The sequence below is a fragment of the Poecilia latipinna genome, unplaced genomic scaffold, assembly GCF_001443285.1.
Source record: "Poecilia latipinna isolate Pla-1442-1.1 unplaced genomic scaffold, P_latipinna-1.0 Scaffold1200, whole genome shotgun sequence".
In the NCBI taxonomy this organism is placed as follows: domain Eukaryota; kingdom Metazoa; phylum Chordata; class Actinopteri; order Cyprinodontiformes; family Poeciliidae; genus Poecilia; species Poecilia latipinna.
In genome coordinates, this window is record NW_015113816.1 from 17,218 (window position 1) to 38,622 (window position 21,405).

General features: G+C 39.3%; 3 protein-coding genes across 6 annotated transcripts in view; all 3 read left to right on the plus strand.

The window, feature by feature from the left end:
- The first annotated feature begins 64 nt into the window (after positions 1–64).
- On the plus strand, positions 65–6,411 carry slc26a11 (solute carrier family 26 member 11). Of its 4 annotated transcripts, none has more exons than XM_015053745.1 (15): positions 65–199; positions 523–681; positions 773–987; positions 1,771–1,963; positions 2,155–2,240; positions 3,477–3,696; positions 3,787–3,965; positions 4,062–4,134; positions 4,516–4,627; positions 4,708–4,763; positions 5,005–5,145; positions 5,222–5,349; positions 5,569–5,668; positions 5,745–5,878; positions 5,972–6,411. In XM_015053745.1, exons 3-15 carry the CDS (start codon positions 784–786, stop codon positions 6,077–6,079), a joined length of 1,734 nt encoding a protein of 577 aa, XP_014909231.1. In that variant the 5' UTR covers positions 65–199; positions 523–681; positions 773–783; the 3' UTR covers positions 6,080–6,411. The 4 variants fall into 4 exon arrangements, with proteins under 4 accessions (XP_014909231.1, XP_014909234.1, XP_014909232.1 ...); XM_015053748.1 differs by having other exon boundaries at positions 612–681; XM_015053746.1 differs by having other exon boundaries at positions 65–196.
- Positions 6,412–10,146: 3,735 nt separating this feature from the next.
- On the plus strand, positions 10,147–16,184 carry LOC106960597 (uromodulin). The gene is made up of 7 exons (XM_015053759.1): positions 10,147–10,590; positions 13,264–13,466; positions 14,639–14,790; positions 15,122–15,364; positions 15,448–15,607; positions 15,889–15,964; positions 16,046–16,184. The coding sequence occupies exons 1-7, from the start codon at positions 10,185–10,187 to the stop codon at positions 16,054–16,056; spliced, it is 1,251 nt and encodes a 416-aa protein (XP_014909245.1). The 5' UTR covers positions 10,147–10,184; the 3' UTR covers positions 16,057–16,184.
- A 2,437-nt stretch (positions 16,185–18,621) lies between these two features.
- The window catches only part of LOC106960596 (uromodulin-like), a 10,019-nt gene continuing 7,235 nt past the window's right edge, over positions 18,622–21,405 (plus strand). Inside the window, exons 1-5 of the mRNA XM_015053758.1 lie at positions 18,622–18,674; positions 18,761–18,843; positions 18,926–19,561; positions 19,764–19,957; positions 20,272–20,423. Of these exons, the coding sequence (XP_014909244.1) occupies positions 18,780–18,843; positions 18,926–19,561; positions 19,764–19,957; positions 20,272–20,423 (1,046 nt within the window). The 5' untranslated portion in view covers positions 18,622–18,674; positions 18,761–18,779. The remainder of the gene's footprint in view (positions 18,675–18,760; positions 18,844–18,925; positions 19,562–19,763; positions 19,958–20,271; positions 20,424–21,405) is intronic.

The window sequence follows — 21,405 nt, forward strand, 5'->3', positions numbered from 1 at the left end:
GGAAACAACTGGCGCTCCCGTCACGTGACAGCGGTCACGTGACTTGGAAGAAAACGGGAAGTTGTTACTGTGAACGTCTGAGTCGGGTTTTAGAGAAGTGGATTTTAGCAGCTATTATTTAACAGAGGTGGATGTGAAAAATCACAGCCTGGCCGATGAAAGGTGCCGAGAGGAGGACTGCAGTCAGCACAATGTGGTGGTATATTATATTCTATTTTTATTGTATTATTTGTCTACCCTCATTTCTGTTAAATTTTAATATCTCACTTCTTTGAAATTGCATGGCAACAGAGTGCATATTCCTAACATTTTGAGTTTAGTCGTCTTGTTTGCTCATACCTTTATGGATAGCTTCCCTAACACAACTTTAATCAGTCAGGATGTTCAGGTACATGAATATCACCTGTCTGTCACATGATCTTCCTATGACTGTCAAAGTCACACACCTGAGCATAACCTATGGGAAGTGTGGGAGGAAGCTGACAAGTTTTGTTTGTTTTTGCGTTTTTGTTCCACCTGAAGGTAAGGAGTGTGTTTGCTTTTGAGAAGTTCACACAGGAGCGCAGACACATGCATCCCCTCAGAGCAGGTGTGTGTTTTTTTCCTGAAAGCTGGGAATCACAGCAGGAAAACCAAACGACCCAAAGCTAACGAGCTCAGCAGGGAAACCCTGAACTCACTGTGAGCGCTTTAATTCTCTTCTTATACACACATTCCTAAATATTTAGATTGATTTTTTAACTTCTTTTTAAATCTTCTCTCTGCCTCCAAGGGTTTGTAGAAATGGATCGGCCGCTGCAGGGAGGACAGTCGTCCCGGCGCTGCTGTGCTTACAGCACCCTGAAGTCCTGGCTGCCCATTCTCTCCTGGTTACCCAAGTACAAGGTGAGGTACCTGCAGATGGACCTGCTGGCGGGCCTCACTGTCGGGCTGACCACCGTACCACAGGCTCTCGCTTATGCAGAAGTGGCCGGACTTCCTGTTCAAGTGAGGTTAAGTTTGACTTTTGATGAACATGATGTTTTTTTTCTAATGTCTTTTATTTCCCCCAACTGATGAAACGCATCAGAATGATGCTACCACCACCATGCTTCTCCCTGGACTTTATGATTCACTTTGTTCATTAATGTTCTTTAACAAACTTGTGCGTTTTTGTAATAAGATAAATTTACACACAAGTGGACTCTATTTACTAATACAGCAACTTTAACACTTTTTAGCATTTTAGCATTTATTTCAGACAGGAGCAAAAAAACCCCCCAAAAAACAGAAACAAACATGTATAAATAAACAAGTAAACAAAAAAAGTAACGCAACAATCAAAATAGTCCAACAACAACAAATGTCTGAAAAGAAGTAGAAAGAGCATGTGTTTATTTAATCCTACTGACAACTGGTTTCACTGGATTTTATTTAGTACTAAAGAGGACTGAATACTAAAGCATGCCAAACTTTTCTGATTTTCATTTGTAACAAATTTTTAAAACCTCATATTCTTTTCATTTAACTTTATAATCAAGTGCTGCTTTCTGTTGATCTATCCCGTTAAATCCCAATAAAATGCACTGAAGTTTGTGGTTGTAATGTGGCGATCCGCTATGATTGAAAATATAACAAATGAGTGGGATTTACGTATTCAGCTACATATAGTTAAAGTAAAATTAACTTATCCTATTAATGAGGGCATCAGTGGGTTTGTGAGTTGAGATGCTTTCAATCAGAAATGTTTACTCGTCACAACAAACGTTGTGCTCTGGTCGTTTCTCACAGTACGGACTCTACTCTGCCTTCATGGGCGGCTTCATCTACACGCTCCTGGGGACATCTAAGGACGTGACACTGGGTCCAACGGCCATCATGTCCCTCCTGTGTTTCTCTGTGGTGGGCGGCCAGCCTCACCGGGCCGTCCTGCTCAGCCTCCTCTGTGGAGTCATCCAGGCCGGCATGGCGTTACTCAGATTGGGTAAGAGATGCTGCCGCCGCCGCCGCCGCAGCTTTAAAGATGTTACTTGAGCTAACGCAGATCCTCTTTTTAACTTTGCTGTCTGTTCTTTGCACGTTTAAAATGGCTAAAATAAATTGGCAGAAGTAGCAGAGATAAAATCTCCCGTCTGTTTCCGACTGATTCTGTCTACAATTCATTGTTTTCCTCAGGATTCCTGCTGGACTTCATCTCTTATCCTGTAATAAAAGGCTTCACCTGCGCTGCTGCAGTCACCATCGGCTTCGGCCAGGTCAAAGTGAGGCTACACACACACACGCACACACACACACACACACACACACACACACACACACACACACACGCACACACACCTCTTCATGCTGTGTGACCTCAGTGTTCTATCGGCATAATTATCAAAGTGTTGAACATAGTTTCTTTGAACAGAATGCAACAACAAATTGCTCAGTTTTAGTAACTGAGAAATTTTGTTCGTTCAATATTATTTGCTATTTTTAATAGAATTGAAGTTAAAATGATATGATCTCAGTTCGATAGTGTTTTCCACAGATGTGAGCTTGACCTCTTCAACTGGAAAGCCAATCTGTTTGGACATGTCAGTATTCAGAAAGTGGTTTGGCATCGCCTTGCTGAAATCACCTGTGATATCCTGATAGCTGTGTGTGCGGCTCTAAAGCTTTCGTCACAGGATACAGGAACTGCTTTTTAATCAGCGTCAGAATGAGAAAGCTTTTCGTTGTCATGATGACTCCGCACAACCAAAAGCTGTTTGAATTGACGCTGACAAATAACAGCAAAAACAAAATGTTGAACAACACGGCACTGAGGAAGAGCAAAAAAGAGTCGTTGCAATAACATCTGTCAGGAAATTGGTTATATTTTCGTTTATTGTAATGCCTGCTTCATCCCAATCTGCTGCAGAAGGCTGGTGTCTGTCTGCAACGAGTTTAAACCAGAGTGTTTATGTTCTCTGTGCTTTTTAAATTATTTTGGCACAACTTTGATGCAGATTTGTGTTTAGGGCCAAATTTTAATTTATATTAATGACTTTTAAACTAAACTAAACGGAGCATTCAGTGCTCTTTGGAGACTTTTCCGCCTATTCAAATACGCTTTCAGGTAGGTTTGAATTTATTTTTGTCCTTTTTTGTTCATAGAAAATTGTTTTATCATTTTCCATAAAGTGAAGATATTTCTTCTGTTATTTGAGCAATTTGCATATACTGACAAAGTTCAAAGTTTTTTGTGTGGGGGTGGTTTTGCTAAAAAAAACAAACATACACACACTTTAATTACTAAACTTTCACTTAAGGGCATATAGAGCCTTGGATATTTGCTATAAGATTATATAGAATGTATGTCTGTGTATATATAATGTATGAAATAAAACTTCATGTTGGTTCAAAGCATGAATGTTCAAACTCATTGTGGGGTTTACAATGCTGCTGAACTGGTTTAAGCTCCTTCTGTTTACGTGTGTGATGTGGGTGGTTAAACTGGTTCCCGATTGCAGAACATTCTGGGAATCCGGGATGTCCCTCACCAGTTCTTCCTGGAGGTTTACTACACCTTCCACAAGATCCCAGAGGCCAGAGTGGGCGACGTGGTCCTGGGCCTGGTTTGTCTCGCTCTGCTGATCGCACTGATGTTCATCAAGTCACATCCGGGCTCTGACCACGGATCATCAGTCTACTCCAGATTCGCCAGGAAACTGGTGTGGGCTGTGGCCACCAGTCAGTACTTCTCTCACATTTTCACAAAAACTAAAACCTGGTTGGTTGAACTTCTCAACGTGAGCCGTTTCCCCTCTTTGTCCTGATCAGTGCGTAATGCCCTGGTGGTCGTGGCTGCGACTCTGGTGGCGTTTTCCTGGGACGCTTTTGGACATCATGTGTTCACCATCACTGGGCACACGACTCAGGGACTCCCGCCGTTCAGCCCCCCGCCCACCTCGGACACCACGTCCAACGGCACCGTCGTCTCTTTTAGAGAGATTGTAGAGGTCAGAAGCAGAAGTCTGAGCTGCAGGATTCACTTCTCCATTTCTCTCTGACACGTGTCGCTGACCAGTCATGCTTTCTCGCTGCGGTCGGTGCAGGACTTTGGAGGAGGGCTGGCTGTGATCCCTCTCATGGGTCTGTTGGAGAGCATTGCTATCGCCAAAGCTTTTGGTAAGCTCCTTTATCGGTTCTTACAATGTTGCTCTACTGATCGTCATCCAGAGTACAGGAACCTCTGATAACTTTTTTTCTCTTCAGCTCAACCCTAAAGTTTTCTACATTGTGTCTAAAATGTAATGGTGCCATGAAGGTTCCCAGGAGCCAAAACATTCAATACCACCAAGTAAAAAAATGACCCTACTGAATAAATGCGGTCTAATTAAATGCTGGACTAATCTAAATTAATGCAGCAATAAAACCTGAATTTATTTTAAGGGTTTTCCACGTTATATCCAACAGTTGCGGCGAGTTGTGGATGATTTTTTTATTGAATAAAGTCTTCAGCAACAATGGAGCATCAAGTTCATCTTGTCTTTGTCTGTTTCCTCCCAGCCAGTCAGAACAGCTACAGGATCGATGCCAACCAGGAGCTGCTGGCCATAGGTGTGACCAACATCATGGGCTCCTTCGTGTCAGCGTACCCCGTCACCGGCAGCTTCGGACGGTTCGTGTTTGGCTCTCTGAAGGATCTGCTTTACCGTTCTTTTTAACTCTTATATCGTCAACATGCTATCTTCCTCTTAGGACGGCGGTGAACTCTCAGACGGGGGTTTGCACCCCAGCTGGAGGCATCGTCACCAGTAGGTTTGATCCTTTTCCTCTCCTGCCCTCTTGTGGCAGACTGTGTTACTGCATCTTTCTGCTGTCATAATAATAATAATAGAAATGTCCTCACCCTCTAACTACAACATGATTCTTAGTTGATCTAAACTTGTATGTAAGAATATTATCATGTTGATTAAACAGCAGAAAACTCCAATGGTTAGTTGAATATAAAAGCTAAACCTTTATCTGTTTTTCCTCTTCTTTGTGCATGTGCAGGCGTGATCGTGCTGCTGTCGTTGGCCTTCCTCATGCCGGCTTTCTACTACATCCCCAAAGCTTCTCTGGCCGCCGTCATCATCTGCGCCGTGGCTCCTATGGTTGATTACCGTGTCGTGATGAAGATGTGGAAGATACGTCGTAAGAGTCTCTGGGAGATTCTCCAGGTTTTCCATGTTTCTGTCAGTGTAGCTAAGCTGCGACTTGTCATGCACAGGGCTGGACCTGCTTCCCTTCGGGGTGACATTCCTGCTGAGCTTCTGGGAGGTGCAATACGGCATCATCGGCGGTGTGGCCGTCTCTGGAGCCCTGCTGCTGTACGCCATGGCCAGACCCAAGATGAAGGTGGAACGACATTACTGATGAGATGCTTTTAAAACCAAACATTTGGGCTACCCAGTGCCTTTTATAAAATTGTGCAATATTTGGATCTTGTAAGATTTTACAAAAAATAATAATCAGTGATCTGTTGCACAAAAGAGGAAAAAAATCTTCAAACTTTTTCAGAGCTGCAGCTGCAGCTATTTTTTAAAAATCATAAACCACGTTTTCTTTCCTGTGCAGGTGTCTGATCACGGTGTGTTGGTGATCGAGCTGAGCAGTGGGCTCAGCTTCCCTGCTGTGGAGCATCTCAGCCACATCATTCACACTCAGGCTCTGCAGAGTAAGAGCATCTCCATCCGGTCCTGTTGGAAAAACTTTAGTTCCTCGTCTTCACATGTCCACCTTCTCTCCGCCAGCCTGTCCTCCGAGGTCCGTGGTGTTGGACTGCCACCATGTGAGCATCATAGATTACACAGTGATCAGCGAGCTGACGGACCTGCTGAGGCAGTTCAAACTGAGAAAGGTCAAGCTGATGTTTTCCGGGCTGCAGGTGAGCCTCTCGTCCTTTCGGTCTTTGGCCGATAACTAATGGAGTAAACAGTCGTCACCTTTAATCTCCCTCTCGTCTCTCCGCCTGGTTCAGCCCGCCGTTCTGAAGGTTCTCCTCGCAGCTGATCTGCAAGGCTTCAGATACACCGACAGCGTGGAAGAGGCGCTGCAGACGGAGTCGGCGAGCCTTTTCGGCGACTAAAACCCGACCTGCACGGACCTCCACCTGCACGGACCTCCACCTGTTTGGGTTTAGACAGACGCAGCTGATCCGTCTCTTATGTGGGATGTTTAAAACACACGTTACTGACAGTCGAAGGAACCTCTCAGGAACATGCACTTAAGATTTCATCTGCTGAATGTGTGTTATTGCCTTTATTATCTACCTAAATTAACATTCCAGTTTGTTTGAGGAGAGGCTCAACACCATGTTGTTTGTTATAGTGTTTTACACTATAAATATCTTTTTTTTGTTTTCTTCCATTGACCAAGTTAGATTTTAAGAATTAAAAAAGTGGAAGAAAAAAAAATGGAAGTGATGCTTCAAGAAAAACTAACATTAAATAATAATGTGTTTTCTTAATTTATGAAGGATTTTAGGGAAAGTTAAATATTTTGTTTATGTGGATGGAGAAGTTCTGTCAAAGTGAAATAATGCATAAATGTCTTTGACGATATACATACTTTTTACTGGAATTTGTATCAAATAAACACTATTTTTTTTATTAAAGACTTACATTTTGACAAGGAAAAACATTGTTCATTTCTCAGTTTTTCAAATAGGATCGTTTTCTTTAATAGATGAAATAATTGTCAAAAAACAGTTATTTTTATTTACTCAGTTTATCTTTGAGTAAAACAAGTTTAATGATTTGAGAGCACACGTGAAAGAAGAAACCTGTTGTTTCGCTGTACGGTATTTTGCACTGTGCTGGTGTAAATGTTAGTTAATGACCTTGGTGAAGGTCACGAGCCGAAACGAGTTGGTTTCTCAGGTGTAACTGGAGTCTCCGTCTCACCAGATCTTTGTCCCTCTGCAGGCACCTTGAAACGTGATTTTTTTTTCTAGAAACGTTGAAATCTCTTGATTAGTTACACTTCCTCTACTGTACAGAACAGAGTGAAACATTTAGCCTTGAATGAAGGACTTTGATTTTAGTGGGACCCACAAGTTACATAACGGAAAACGCATAAATATTTATTATCTAATAGATTGTTGGTGATAAATCACAATGCCTGTGATTCAAACAGATATTTTTCTAAAAAAAAAGTTAAAATATTTTTTGTTTAGTATTTTTCCTCGGATGTCTCAATGTTTGCTCTCATCCAGGCAAAGTATTCAGTCACAAAAGCATAAATGAAAGAAAGAAAGAGAAGAAAGATTTGGAATATAATTCAAAAAGCCAAATAACTCAAATTCCAACTCTAGAGGGCTCAGCATGTTAGATTTTGTTTTGTTTTTTTTAGAAAAACTGATTAAATGTGGCTTGTTTTAAATGTAGAAGCCTCTTCTCACTAGAAGAATCTGCATCACTTAGATTTGTAAAGATGTGGGATTCAACCAAAAACACTTTCGACGTTTAAGAACTGCTTTATATACGAAGGTAATCAAGAATAAAGCTGTCCAAAAACTAACCTCTGTGTTATATCACCTTTCCTTTCAACAACACTCAATAAGTCAATAAGTGTTTTCTGAACTGAGGACACTCATTGTTGAAGCTTTGTTGGTGAAATTCTTTCCATTCTTGCTTGACGTTCAACTTCAGTTGCTCAACACTTCTGGGTTTCAATTGTTCTATTTTGCGCTTCATAATGCTCCACATTTCAATGAGAGACAGGTCTGGACGGCAGGCAGGCCAGTCTGGAACCAACTGAGCCACACTATTGTTGTAACACGTGCAGAATGTGACTTGGCATTGTCTTGCTGGAATAGGCTGAAATGACGCTGTTTAGATGGCAGCATATGTTGATCCAAAACCTGTGTGTACCGTTCAGATTGATGCTAGTTCAGACATGCCACAGGCACCAACACACACCGCATCACATATGCTGGTTTTTGAACTTTGCACTAACAATCCTGACAGTCCTTGCAGAGATTTCTCCAGATTCTCTGAATCTGTTGATGATATAATGGACTGTATACAATACAATCCCTGAATTTCTTGCAATTATATGTTGAGAAACATTGAGAACTGTTTGACTATTTGTTCACAGAGTGGTGACCTTTGCCACGTCCTTTCTGGTGAATGACTGGGCCTTTAAGGGATGCTCCCTTTGTACCCAATCATGACACTCAGCAGTTTTGAATTAACCGTTCACTTGTGAAATGTCCCAAACAAATTGTTTTTTAACCATTTCTCAACTCTTCCATGTTTGTACCAAGATACTTCCGGGAACAATTTATGTTAAAAATAGATAACATGTCATAACATGGAATAAAATATTAAGTAAATCATTTACATTTAAACGGCAGACTAAGTTTAGAGGCATTGTAAAGAATGATAAGAAGTTATAGGATAATACAATTGCATTATGAGTCAAGTTCTTAAATAAATCATGCATCATAAAGCAATTCTCCAAGCCCATAAGGAAACACAATGTGTGCTATAAATTGAATCAACCAGAAAGGTGAAGTATTGAGGTTAAAATATCCATATTAACCAAAGAAAATATGACATATACATGATAAGAGTTTTTCCTTTTCTGTGTCCAAGTTAACTAAACAAATAAGGAAAACAGGTGTTTGAATGTTTACAGACCAAGGTGCATTATCATAAGAATTAACTGGGACAAGTATAAAATCATCAAAAATGGGCAGATAAAATGTGTAAAATTTACAGACTTTTGTTTTTTGTTTTTTTGGTAATGACACAAGTTGAAGACATTTCCTGCAGGGAGAAACATGCATTTCCTAAGTATGATTTTGGCCCATTTCTCCTCAGAAACTGATTTTAATTCTTGAAAGTTTCTCTGGAGTTTTCCATCCACTCTAATCTTCAGTCTTTCCATGAATTTTCATTTGGAGTCCATTTGCATAACAGGTCTTCTCTGGTCGCTTTGTTTCCCTCTCTTCCTTTCTACCTGTTTTTTTGCCCTTATGTGTCACTTATGAGCAAAAAACATTGAATTATGGTCACATATGCCTTCCATCCATAACTATCCATATCTCCCAGCCCAACAACATTAACTATCAGTGTGAATTCAAACATGTATCTTTGCATTTCTATTTAGTCTTGATACTTTGCATAAAGGAGCATTGCCAACATTGTAAGTCTTACAAAGAGTACGAAATGTTCAGGGTGTGCCACCATGAGTAATTCCCACTGCAGATAAAACAGCTAAACACGTGAGCTGATGACCCTGACCTCTTTTTTCCAGACCAGCAATTAGAACATTTTCCTTTCTATTTCATATGAAGCTGTAAAGTTTTATAACTTCAGCTTAAGTTTCTCTTCTTCTTTGATTAATAAGTAATCTTTAACATCAATCCCCATCACTTTGATGCACCTATAAATTCTCACCCTGTCCAGAGACATTTAGTTTCTTCCTTAAGGAAAGCAATACTGCAGACTAAGATCGTTGCACCAATAGATTTGTTTGTTTGTTTGTTTGTTTTTTTCATCAGAAGAGAGTGTTTTCTTTGCTGTGCATTTTTCAAAGATGGAAGTGCCCTGGACAATATGTATGATCCTACTTTTACAAATGTTGACAAGAACCACTTCAGGTAAAACTTGGATTTCTTTTCCTCCATCTTGGATTTAAAACACAAATGTGTTGCAGATCAAGTCAAAAATAAAAATATGTAAAAAAAAATCTATGGAAAATGTATTCTCATGTATTTGACAAGAAATGTATGCGATATGTCTTGCTGGTGGAGTGTTTCACCTAATAACATCTACATGCATCTAAATAACCTTCTACTTTGTTTTTTTGCAGCAACACTGGCCACCAGCTGTGATTCTTGCCATGGTGAAGCCTCCTGCTTGGAGTCCAGAGAAAGAGGCGACTCTTTTACCAGCTTCTCCTGTTCTTGTAGAGATGGTTTTGTTGGTGATGGTCTGACCTGCTACGACAGAAATCTCTGCAACAACTCTTCCTGCTGTGAGCGAGGTTATCGGTGGTCTCCAGACCTCGGCTGTGTCGACGTTGATGAGTGCTCTCAGCAGAGCTCCCCGTGCCCAGCGCATCAGATTTGCTCCAACAGACCAGGGTCCTATGAATGCCTGCAGCCTTCCTCCAACAGCAGAGCAGGTCTCTCCTCCCAGTCGGTCCAGTTCAGATGTGGAGACGCAGTTTGTCCTCCAGGCATGGACTGCATCCAGACCGATGGCAATGCCAGATGTGCCGATCCCTGTGAGCACTACTCTGTAGTGGATGATGACTGGCGTTCAACAAACAATACTTCAACAGATATTCACTGTGATCGAGACATTGAGTGGCGAGGCTGGTATCGAATGTTTTTGGAACAAAAAAGTGCTCAGATTCCAGAGAGGTGCATCGCTGAGAGAAGGTGTGGGACACATGCTCCGTTGTGGATCACAGAATCTCATCCAGGGGTGTTAGATGGAATTGTAAGTCGTACTGTATGCTCTGCCTGGAGTGGCTCCTGCTGTTATTTTAGCACAAACACGGTCTATGTCAAACTCTGCCATGGAAACTACTATGTCTACAAACTAGCAAAGCCATCAACATGCAGTCTTGCATATTGTGCAGGTAATGCTTTATTTATTTTTTATTTATTTATGTCCAATATGATAGAAGTATAAAATCACACACATTAACAAGGAATGCAAAGGACACATATTTTTGTACCACAGTAATCTTAACATACTCGAAAAGGAGTAGGAAGCAGTAAGAAATTTATGAAGTCCTACCCATAAACTCATACCTTATTTTCAGATGGACCCTCATTATTAAATCAAATAAAAACCTATATATATATATATAAAATAAACATAGGTTAATTAATTTTCCATTTTACATATGGTTTATATATGTCTAACTATGTACCTCCATACCCACACACACACTTATATGTGTTAGCCTCAATTTACATATACACATTAGTGCCATCTTTCACCCATATTTCTATATCTTGGGAAAATGACTCTTATATTTCCTTTTAAATTGTATAAAATTTTCATTTTGTTTTAACTCCTCATTTAACTTGTTCCATAGCTTTACCCCATGGATTGAAATACAAAAGCTTTTTCTTTCGTATACTACGAATCCTTAAGTTTGAGTAAGTTATGGCTTCCCTTCTCTTTCAAAAAACATGTTTTGTATGAGTTCACGTATCAGTTTATTTGATCCCTTAAATATAATTTGAGCAATTTTAAATTCCACCAGATCTTCGAATTTAAGAATTCTAGATTTTAAGAATAACAGGGTTTGTGTGCTCATAAAAACTGACATTATGGATGATTCTAACGGCTCGTTTCTGTAGGATACTTAGTGGACGTAAAGAGCTTTTGTAATTAATTCCCCACACTTCTGAACAGTATGTTAAATATGGCAAAGTCAGAGAATTATAAAGAATATAAAGTGATTTATTATTCAGAATATGTCTAGCTTTAGCCAGGATTGATATGCTTCTACTTAGTTTATTCTGCAGGTGTTTAATATGAGATTTCCAACTGATTTTGTTGAAATTTAACCAAAACCCTTTCTAGAGTTACACCCTGTATCCGAGTTTGAATTTGAGTATTGTAAGTTTCCAAAAACCACAATTTTAGTCTTGTCCAAATTTAGTGATAATTTTAATGCCAAACCGTTTCTGTAATTTATTGATTTTGTCATGAGGTGTGGGTGGATGATGGTTAAGGAGAACGCAGGCAGGCCCAGGTCGGAGATGAAAAAGGTGATTTAATGAAGAGTATTTGCCCAAACAGTCCACAATGAGCAGGCAGCACAGCGTTCCGAAGCAAACGCTAATCACTGGTAGCAACTGATCTTAAAGACAGGAAACGTGAGCAGACTTCAACAAAGGACTTGACAGTGAGACTGTGATGACTATGACATGCAACTATGACAAACGATTGGGTAGACGTACAGGACCCGACCAGAGACAAAGACAATAAGTGGACTTAAATAATCAGGGGAACCAGACACAGCTGGGAACAATCAAGGGGAAAGACAGGACAGCACAGAGACTCACAAGAAACAGAACATAGAATAAACACAGAGAAACTTCAAATCCCCACAGATTTCTGAGGGAACTATAGAAATATGTTGTAAGTTTTCACCAGAGACTAGACTATTTGTGTTGTCAGCAAATAACACAAATTTTAATACATTAAACACTTTGCTTATGTCGTTTATATACAAATAAAATAAAACTGGTCCCAGTACTGACCCTTGAGGTACCCCACACACACAATTTCCAGACAATCAGATTCAATATCTGTCAAGATCCGTGTTTTTGTGTGTTTATTTTTGAGTTTTTCCTGTGTAGTCCTGTTCCTGTGAGTCTCGGTCCTGTCCTCCCCGTTGATTGCTCCCCATGTGTGTCTCATTTCCCCTGATTACCCGTGTGTATTTAATCCCACCTGTGTCTGTGTTCCTCGTCGGATCCTTGTTGTCTATCTCTAATGTAGTCGGCACTCTCCAGTGGAACTGGCAAGTCCTGGTTTGTGCTGGCTCCCGTTCAGTCCGTATAGTCTGTTTTCCAGTAGAACTGTTTAAGTCCTGGTTTGCGACGCTCTTGTTTGATGCTGTCAGTTGCTACTGGTTGTTAGCTGCGTGCTAGTTGTTCCTGCCGTGCTGCCTGACTTGGACTCTATGAGCTACATTCATCATTAAAACCTTCATTATCATCACCTTACCTGGGTCTCAGCGTTCTCTCCTCACCATCAACAACCACACCCATATGACAATATCTCCTATCTTTAAAACTTTAAAATCTTTAAATAACTCCTCATCCAGTCCAAAACTACTCCCTGAATTCCATAACATTATAATTTTTTAATTAAGACATTATTTATTGTGTCAAAAGCTATCTTTAGAACTACAAATCCCCCGACAGCTAATTTCTTACTATCTGTTGCATTGGTAATTTCTTCTATTAAGTCAGTGGCGGCTAGTGATGTTGATCGATTTGATATTGACTGTTGCTTAGTGTATGTTTGTCTATGAATTTTTCTAGTTTCTTCTTAAAAGATTTTTCTAGAATTTTAGAGAACTTAGAGAGAAAAGAGACAGGTCTATAATCTGTGAAGATGTGATTATTGCCAGTTTTATACATTGGTATGATCTTTGCTATATTCCTTTTGTTTCATTTGATTCATTTCTAACGTAATAACATAGTCTCCTCTATTCACATTGTTTTTATCAAAATAATCTCTTAATCAATGTTATGGAAAATGTTATTTTACTTCTGTTTTTCAGAAGTCAAAGAGCTGCCTGTTCAACTTACTTGTGGCCGAGATAAACTCCAAGTAGGACTGGATCTCAATAGCATGCAGTCCTTTGGTTTGGATCCATTCTCTGGACACTTTGCTGCTCGCAACTGCTCAAGGTTCAGAGTTCACGGGGATGTCGTGTGGTACGAGGTGGAGGCTCGAGCCGGCGCCTGTGGAAATATAATGACGGTGAAAATCTTTTGTTTTTTGCTGTGTGTGTTGGATTCTTATCTTGTCACTATCACAGTTTCACAGTCAAACTGAAACTCAGAGACCATTATCTGTGTTATCTTGTTGGGTCACTAGTGGAGAACGAGATGGCCGATTACTCAGGTAACTTCAGTCAACCGGGCCACTAAACCAGTCATTCTTCACAAACACGTGTGCTTATTAAAAAAATAATGTCATAAACCATTTTTGTAGACAAAATAATAAAGAAATGCCTGTGCCATGAAGACCTTTCTGATTGCTGGCTGACTTATAATTGCTAAAAGCTTAAAATGAAAACTTACAACAAATGGATAAAAAATATTAAGTTGTTCAGAAATGGTAAACAACAATGATGAAAGCATAAAATTAATTTAGATTGTTAAAAGGTAATTTATACAACCTGCTCATTCCAGGAACAGAAACTACTTTAAATAACCTACATTGACTTTTGACAGACTTTAAAGATAATTTCCAATTTTTCTTCATAGCACATTTTAAGCTTCAAAAATGTCCAATCTGTCCACAGGAACATTTTGAGTAATAAATAATAACTAATAATAAGTAATTATCTAATAAAAGCTCCAGAATGTTACTCTATAGAAAGTTCTGGAAAGTAACAGGTAAATACAGACTGTAGTGCATAGACTGGTAAGTCAGTATACTTCAAATACAAGCAAGTTTAAATAAACAGATGCAAAATATGTTGAGGTTTTTATGAGTATGGATTGTAAAAAAACGTCTGCTGCTATCAAAAGAATAAAAGCTGAAACCAAACCTTTGCTTGTTGCACTTATTTTTATGAATGTTGTCAACGTGACAGCACAGCTGGCTGATCCAGGAAGTTAGAAAAGCTGGATTTTAAAACTCCCTTTAGTTAATGCTTTGCTGATTAAATTGTTTAAAATAAAAAGAAGAAACAGAAATGAACATACTCATGACAACATCGATTCTCAACAAGATCAAAAATATCTCTGTACTGTGTTCTTTACTCTCAGTGATAAGTATGAAATTAAGACTTGGTCCAAAAAATAGATTTTTACAAAGGTGGCTTTAACTTGTGTAACTGGTAGACAAATGATCCAGTGTACCCACACCACTGCTGCCTACAGGACTTTTACTCTGATGTGATAAATTAATCTCCTGTCTTCCAGACCAACGGTACACATGCCACCTTTGGCAACAATTTATTCCTCTACTCATCAAACAATGAATCCTTCCTGCTCCCCAAGAGATTTCCGTTCTCCTGTTCGTATCCCTTGGAAACTGACACCAGTCTGAATGTGGCTGTGAGACCAACTTTAGAGTAAGTCGCCCTCTGATCAGTATAACCTGAGCTGGTAGATTCTGTGGGGAGAGTTTATCTCTTTAATTAACTAAATGAATTTTCCTCCAGCTTTTGACCACAAATTAGTGTTAGTTCATCCCAATCCTCCACAATTTCACACATCTCCTCTGCATCATCGTTGCAATATATCAATGAGCTTGATAGATTGATAGATTGATAGATTGATAGATTGCGCTCTAATCATGAAAAGATTTTCAAACAATCTAAAATAACACAAAAGCAGAATAAAAACAAGTCTTGGCAAATAAATTCCTGAACTGCTTGATAAAGATGCTTGTCGTTTTGCCAGGTGGGAACGAGGTATTTCAGGTACAGGTGTAAAGGCCACAGCCTCCATGTCTCTGTTCCTGGACTCCAGCTACAACGACACTTACCCAGCAGGCCAGGTCACCCTGCCAGTGGGCTCGCCGTTGTACGTCGGCATCTCTGTGGAGGAAATGGACTCAAACTTGGCGGTTGTTCTGGAGAACTGCTTTGCCACTCACACGTCAAACCCTGAAGACCCGGTACGATACCCCCTCATTGAGAACAGGTGTGTGCTCCTCCTCAGCCTCAGTAAACACCGTTTGCTGTAAAGGTTAAAACTTTCATGCTTTCCTCCGTCATCCCTTCCAGATGCTCCACGGATCGCCGTCAGGTGTCAGTGGTTCAGAGCGGCTCGTCCCTCCAGGCTCGTTTCACTGCTCTGCTGTTCCTGCTGGGGGAAGAATATCGAGAAATTTATCTTCACTGTAGCCTGAGCCTGTGTGACCAGAGACGCTCCAACTGTGTCCCGGTGAGCAGAGGCTTAAAATTAAACACAACATGCCAAAATGCTGATATATATATATATATATATATATAAAATCAAAATAATAATCCTTTTACATTGTTTTATTATTTCTTGTTTTCTATCTCAAACAAACTTCTTGGTTGACTGAAAATATTTCCTAACCTCAACCTGCCAGGATGTGAATTATTTGAGGATTAATTAACTGAACATACTTTATTTCATCAGTAGTTTATGATTCATGATGAATAAATAAATAAATTGCTTTAATTATTTACCTTTCACAGGTTTGTCATAGCAGAAAGTTGCGTTCTGTTTCAAACTCTGCTGCATTGAAGCCCATCACCACTGGACCAATAGTCTGTAAGTTTAACTAATAGGTAGTTTATCAGAAGTAATAAAGATTCAATGATCATGTTTCTTCTTTTTTCTGCTCATCTGCAGGGACCAAATGAAGAAATTCATCACTTCTCATTACATCACTTCTGTAATGTAATGAGGTTAGTTGAAATAAGGAAAATGTGGCATTTAATTGACCTGAGTTTTCTGATCTGTTACTGAAATTAAACTGAAATGAAGTATATGTTGTTTGTTTTATTTGTATTTTATTGTCAAATTTAATTGTATTTCTATCTTTTACCCTTATGTAATGCTGTAATTATTGTAAAGTAAATAATTAAAACCTGTATTACCTTTTTGTTCTTCTGCCCTCTTGTGGCAGGCAGTGTTATTACACATTTTTAGTGTAATAATAATACAGTCGAAATGTCATTAGCCCCCAAACAGTAATTTATTTTAGGGGTTTTTACATGTTGTTACCAGTATGGCCAACAGTTGCATATATGATTTTTATTAAAAGAAATCTTCAACAGCAGGGGTGTCCAGAGTCGGTCCTCGAGGGCAGGCATCCTGGACGTTTTAGTTCTGTCCCTGGTGGCAGTAACAACCTTTCAGCTTGTCAATGTTCCTCTTAGGGCTTCTAGTGAGCCATCATTTGATCCAGGTGCTTTAAACCAGGGAGAGAACTAAAACATGCCGGATGCCGGACCTTGAGGACCAACTTTGGACACCCCTGATTTATAGCATCGCATCAAGTTTATATTTAACTGGCTGTTTCCTCCCAATCAGTCAGAACTGAGAGAGAGAGAGAGAGAGAGAGGCAACAAAGACTGAGCGAACTTGTAAAATTAATTCTTTGCATAATGTCTTGGTGGTAGTGAAATTTAGGTATTTAGTAAATCAAAGAGGGGTTAAATTTGTATCACACTCCACACAAATAAAAAGAAATGACAATGATGACAAGTAAATTACATGAACTTATTTTTCTTTTAGTTTACTACTTGATTTAGTACTGCTCATTTAAAATAAATTAGGTTTACTTACTCACTAATCTTAAGCTTAATTTACTTTTTTTAGGAAAGGAGTTTGCATAATTATTTTAAGTAACGTGAACTAATTAGATGTAATGTAATGTAACCCTGATTAAATTATTTCAGAAGCCAAAACACACTGGTGAGTATCTGCAGTCGCCACCTCACTGTGTTCTTTATTTTAGTTACACCTCATGTAGTGAACAAAACACTGACTTAAACATTTACATTTGAATACAGAATTTTACATAATGGGAAAAATAACCCAACATGATGTAACATTAACAATCAAACTGTCACCGATATATCACAATAATTGTGATTTACTGAAAATATTTCTCCAATACAAGTTAGTTTTTTTTCTTGATGTGTCAAATAAGGTATGTTCTTTTCCAGATAGTATGGGTTTATAACAGTGCCATGAAACTACACTGCCCCTTGACTTCTGGGAAGCAATTATTGCTTACAATTAATCTGGGAAAGATTTGAAGAATAATTTATAAAGAAATTGCAAGAAGCCAAAGAATTCCAGTTCTTTCTCCATTACATGGTAATATTTACAATAGTAAATTGAGAAAAGACTGACCAAATGAGACTTGTTCTAAATGTAGAAGGGCTTTTTTCTCCAAAAGAATCTGGCTGTACAGCTTGGTCTCTCTGGAGTCCTCACAGAGGTGTAGATGGGCATCAGATAAAGAGGTCACTGCTCATTATAACGGACACCAAACACAACTCAGTTCTGAGAGAGAAAGAGACTAAATGACTTATTGTGACATAATTTTAGAACTTTAACAATCAGAAAAAAAATGTAATTGGCCTGAGTCTATGATTAGGAAAATTCTTTGGAAAATTTGTGAAACACTGACTCAATCAGAGAAATGCGTATTTGTCTTTAGATATTTTATTTAGAAAATCAGAGTAAGTCTTATAGACCAGCATGTGAGAGAAGAAAAGAGAGAAAACACAGGACGAAGAAGTGAACCTTAACACATACAATTCTCTTTTTATATATTTTCAGTCATGTACTTGTTAGCCCTTATAAGAGGGACAATTATAAGAGAAGGAATGATCACAAGATGAAACCAGTGCACCTTCACTTACTCTTGTATTGAGTGAAGAGAAAAGCGCGTTAGTCCCCCTAGTGGACTCTTTTGACTATGGCACCAACGCACCCCTCTTCCAGACAAGGGACCCAACTACATTCCTTGCACACCCCAAATCAAACTAAATTAATGCAGATAATCAAAACAGTTGGATTTAATATTAACAAGGTCAAATGAGTATTATACCCTGCAACATACACGGTGCCTTCCATCCAGCTCTGTCCTGTAGGGAGTTTCTCTCAGTTTCTCCCATCTCTGGTTAATTGGTAACTCTGTCCCTAAATCAAACCTGGTTCACAGGAGTTTCGGTGGAAAGGAGAAGAAAAACATGTCCTCTGAAACCTCCGTTGTCAGTTCCACAAGAAAAACACTTCTGAATGTTCATGAACTTTCATTATCAGTTCATTCTTCCCAGTAAATAAGCTAATGTTTTATTTTCCCACACAGTTTACTTCCTTCATTAATAAGTAATATCCATGAAATCATGGATACCATTGGATTTCAGCTACCCTCGCTTTGAGTTGTCTTTTGTACACAATGACAGACCTATAAATTCTCACATTCACTCCATGAACTCTCACACGTACCTCAGTCACCAAGGTAAGAGAAAACACTATAAAAGTCATGAATTTCTAGATCAGAACACTGTAAATATGTTTAAAAATCTTCTTCTCTTTTCTAATTAGTACAGTGCGTCGGTCCATAATGGAGGTTCCTTGGCTTGTGCTTTTGCTCATGTCTTTGCAGATGTTTACGCCAAACACTTCAGGTAAAACCTGATAAATTGATTATCTTTCTACCAGGATAAGTGTAATAAAACTACATTTGACTCTGTTACCTTTTTTTTTCAGCAACACTGGTCACCAGCTGTGAATCTTGCCATGGTGAAGCCTCCTGCTTGGAGTCCAGAGAAAGAGGCGACTCTTTTACCAGATTCTCTTGTGCTTGTAGAGATGGTTTTGTTGGTGATGGACTGAGCTGCTATGACAGAAATCTCTGCAACAACTCTCCCTGCTGTGAGCGAGGTTATCGGTGGTCTCCAGACCTCGGCTGTGTCGACGTTGATGAGTGCTCTCAGCAGAGCTCCCCGTGCCCAGCGCATCAGATTTGCTCCAACAGACCAGGGTCCTATGAATGCCTGCAGCCTTCCTCCAACAGCAGAGCAGGTGTCTTTCAGGGAGCACTCCGACTGGTCAATGGAGGAAGCTCCTGCTCTGGCAGAGTGGAAATCTTTCACAGTGGACAGTGGGGGACAGTGTGTGATGACATCTGGGACAACATTAATGCTCAGGTGGTGTGTCGACAGGTGGGCTGTGGAAGAGTAATTTCAGCAACATCAAGTGCACATTTTGGACAGGGAACTGGACCTATATGGCTGGATGATGTGAGGTGCACAGGAAATGAACCGCAGCTATCAGAATGTCAACACCGAGGGTTTGGTATTCATAACTGTAATCATGGCGAGGACGCTGGTGTTGTCTGTGAAGGTAAAACCATGTTACTCAATTTTTGCATGTACTAATTCTTATGTTGTATATTTCCAATACTTTTCTGCATTATCACAACAATTCATTGTTTTATCCAAAGAATCCCTTACTTATCCTGTTTGTCACAAATTCAACAGAGAAAGTGAATGTTTACATTAGTCATTGTTATGGAAAATGTTATTAACTTTCTGTTTTTTCAAAGAGCTGCCTGTTCAACTTACTTGTGGCCGAGATAAACTCCAAGTAGGACTGGATCTCAATAGCACGCAGTCCTTTGGTTTGGATCCATTCTCTGGACACTTTGCTGCTCGCAACTGCTCAAGGTTCAGAGTTCACGGGGATGTCGTGTGGTACGAGGTGGAGGCTCGAGCCGGCGCCTGCGGAAATATAGCGACAGTAAAAATCTTTCATTTTTTGCTGTGTGTGTTGGATTCTTGTCTTGTCACTATCACAGTTTCACAGTTAAACTGAAACTCAGAGACCATTATCTGTGTTATCTTGTTGGGTCACTAGTAGAGAACAAGATGGCCGATTACTCAGGTAACTTTAATCAACCGGGCCACTAAACCAGTCATTCTTCACTAACGTGTGTCTCAGTCCAATATGGTGCTTATTAAAAAATAATATCATAAACCATTTTTGTATCCCACACCACTGCTGTCTACAGGACTTTTAATCTGATGTGATAAATTCATTTTCTTGTCTTTCAGATCAACGGTACACATGCCATATTTGGGAACAATTTATTTCTCTACTCAGCAAACAATGAATCCTTCCTCCATCCCACGAGATTTCCGTTTTCCTGTTCCTATCCTTTGGAAACTGACATCAGTCTGAATGTGGCTGTGAGACCAACGTTAGAGTAAGTTGCCCTCATAGTTTATTGTAACCCTATTAACATTCTTGCCATAAACATGAGCTGGCAGATTTCATCTAAACCACCTGGGAGTTTCTGAATGTTTACCTCATCTAACAATTATTGAAATACATTATGCAATTAACTAAAGTTCCACTAACTTTTGACCACAAATTAAAGTTAATTCAACTACCTCCATAATTGAACAAATCTCCTCTGCATCATCTCACCAACTGAGCTACATGTGCACTACAATGAGCTCAGCATCCTCCTGATATTTTTGCCCAACTAGATTGTAGGGAAACAATATAAGTAAGCGACTGTAATACCTCAAGATTTTCAAATCAAGTTTATTTGCACAGCACATTTCAGCAACAAGGCAGTTCAAAGTGCTTCATGTCATAAAAATATCACACAGTAATCAATTATGAAAGAAGCGATAAATAATGGATTTCGTCCAATGCTATCACCAAAATAATCAAGCAAATACGCATCAAATATGTTGATCCAATGTTGCACTCTAAGCAGGTGGGATGTTAGCCTTGATTTAAAAGGAACTCAGTGTTTCAGTATATTTGCAGTTTTGGGGAAGTTTGTTCCAAATTTGTGGTGCATTAAAGCTGAATCCTTCTCCCTGGTTGAGAACCAGTAGACCTGAGAGGTCTTGAAGGTTGATACAACAGCAACAGATCTTTAATGTATTGTGGAGCTAAGCCATTCAGTGATAAACTAAAAACAGTATTTTAAAGTCTTTTTGAGAGAATGTCTGAGTCCAGAATTGAGCTTTACATTACTTTAATTAACTCTTGAGGTTCCTCCATACCTTATTCATATATGAATAAGGGCAGGTGTGGGTGTGTGGTTTTCTATAAAGATAAATAAACAAGTACAAAGTGTAAGTGCTTGTATGTAAATCAGTGATTCTTGAGAATAGGGACAAAACAGGTCCTATGGATAAAGCATGAAATTTGAATAAAATATACACAAA

Coding starts and splice junctions, on each gene's coding strand:
- LOC106960597 (XM_015053759.1), top strand. CDS start 10,185: ATGGACTGCATCCAGACCGATGGCAATGCCAGATGTGCCGATCCCTGT. Junction 10,591..13,263: donor CAGTCTTGCATATTGTGCAG/GTAATGCTTTAT, acceptor TCTGTTTTTCAG/AAGTCAAAGAGCTGCCTGTT. Junction 15,608..15,888: donor GACGCTCCAACTGTGTCCCG/GTGAGCAGAGGC, acceptor TACCTTTCACAG/GTTTGTCATAGCAGAAAGTT.
- slc26a11 (XM_015053745.1), top strand. CDS start 784: ATGGATCGGCCGCTGCAGGGAGGACAGTCGTCCCGGCGCTGCTGTGCT. Junction 4,764..5,004: donor AGCTGGAGGCATCGTCACCA/GTAGGTTTGATC, acceptor GTGCATGTGCAG/GCGTGATCGTGCTGCTGTCG. Junction 5,879..5,971: donor TGATGTTTTCCGGGCTGCAG/GTGAGCCTCTCG, acceptor CGCCTGGTTCAG/CCCGCCGTTCTGAAGGTTCT.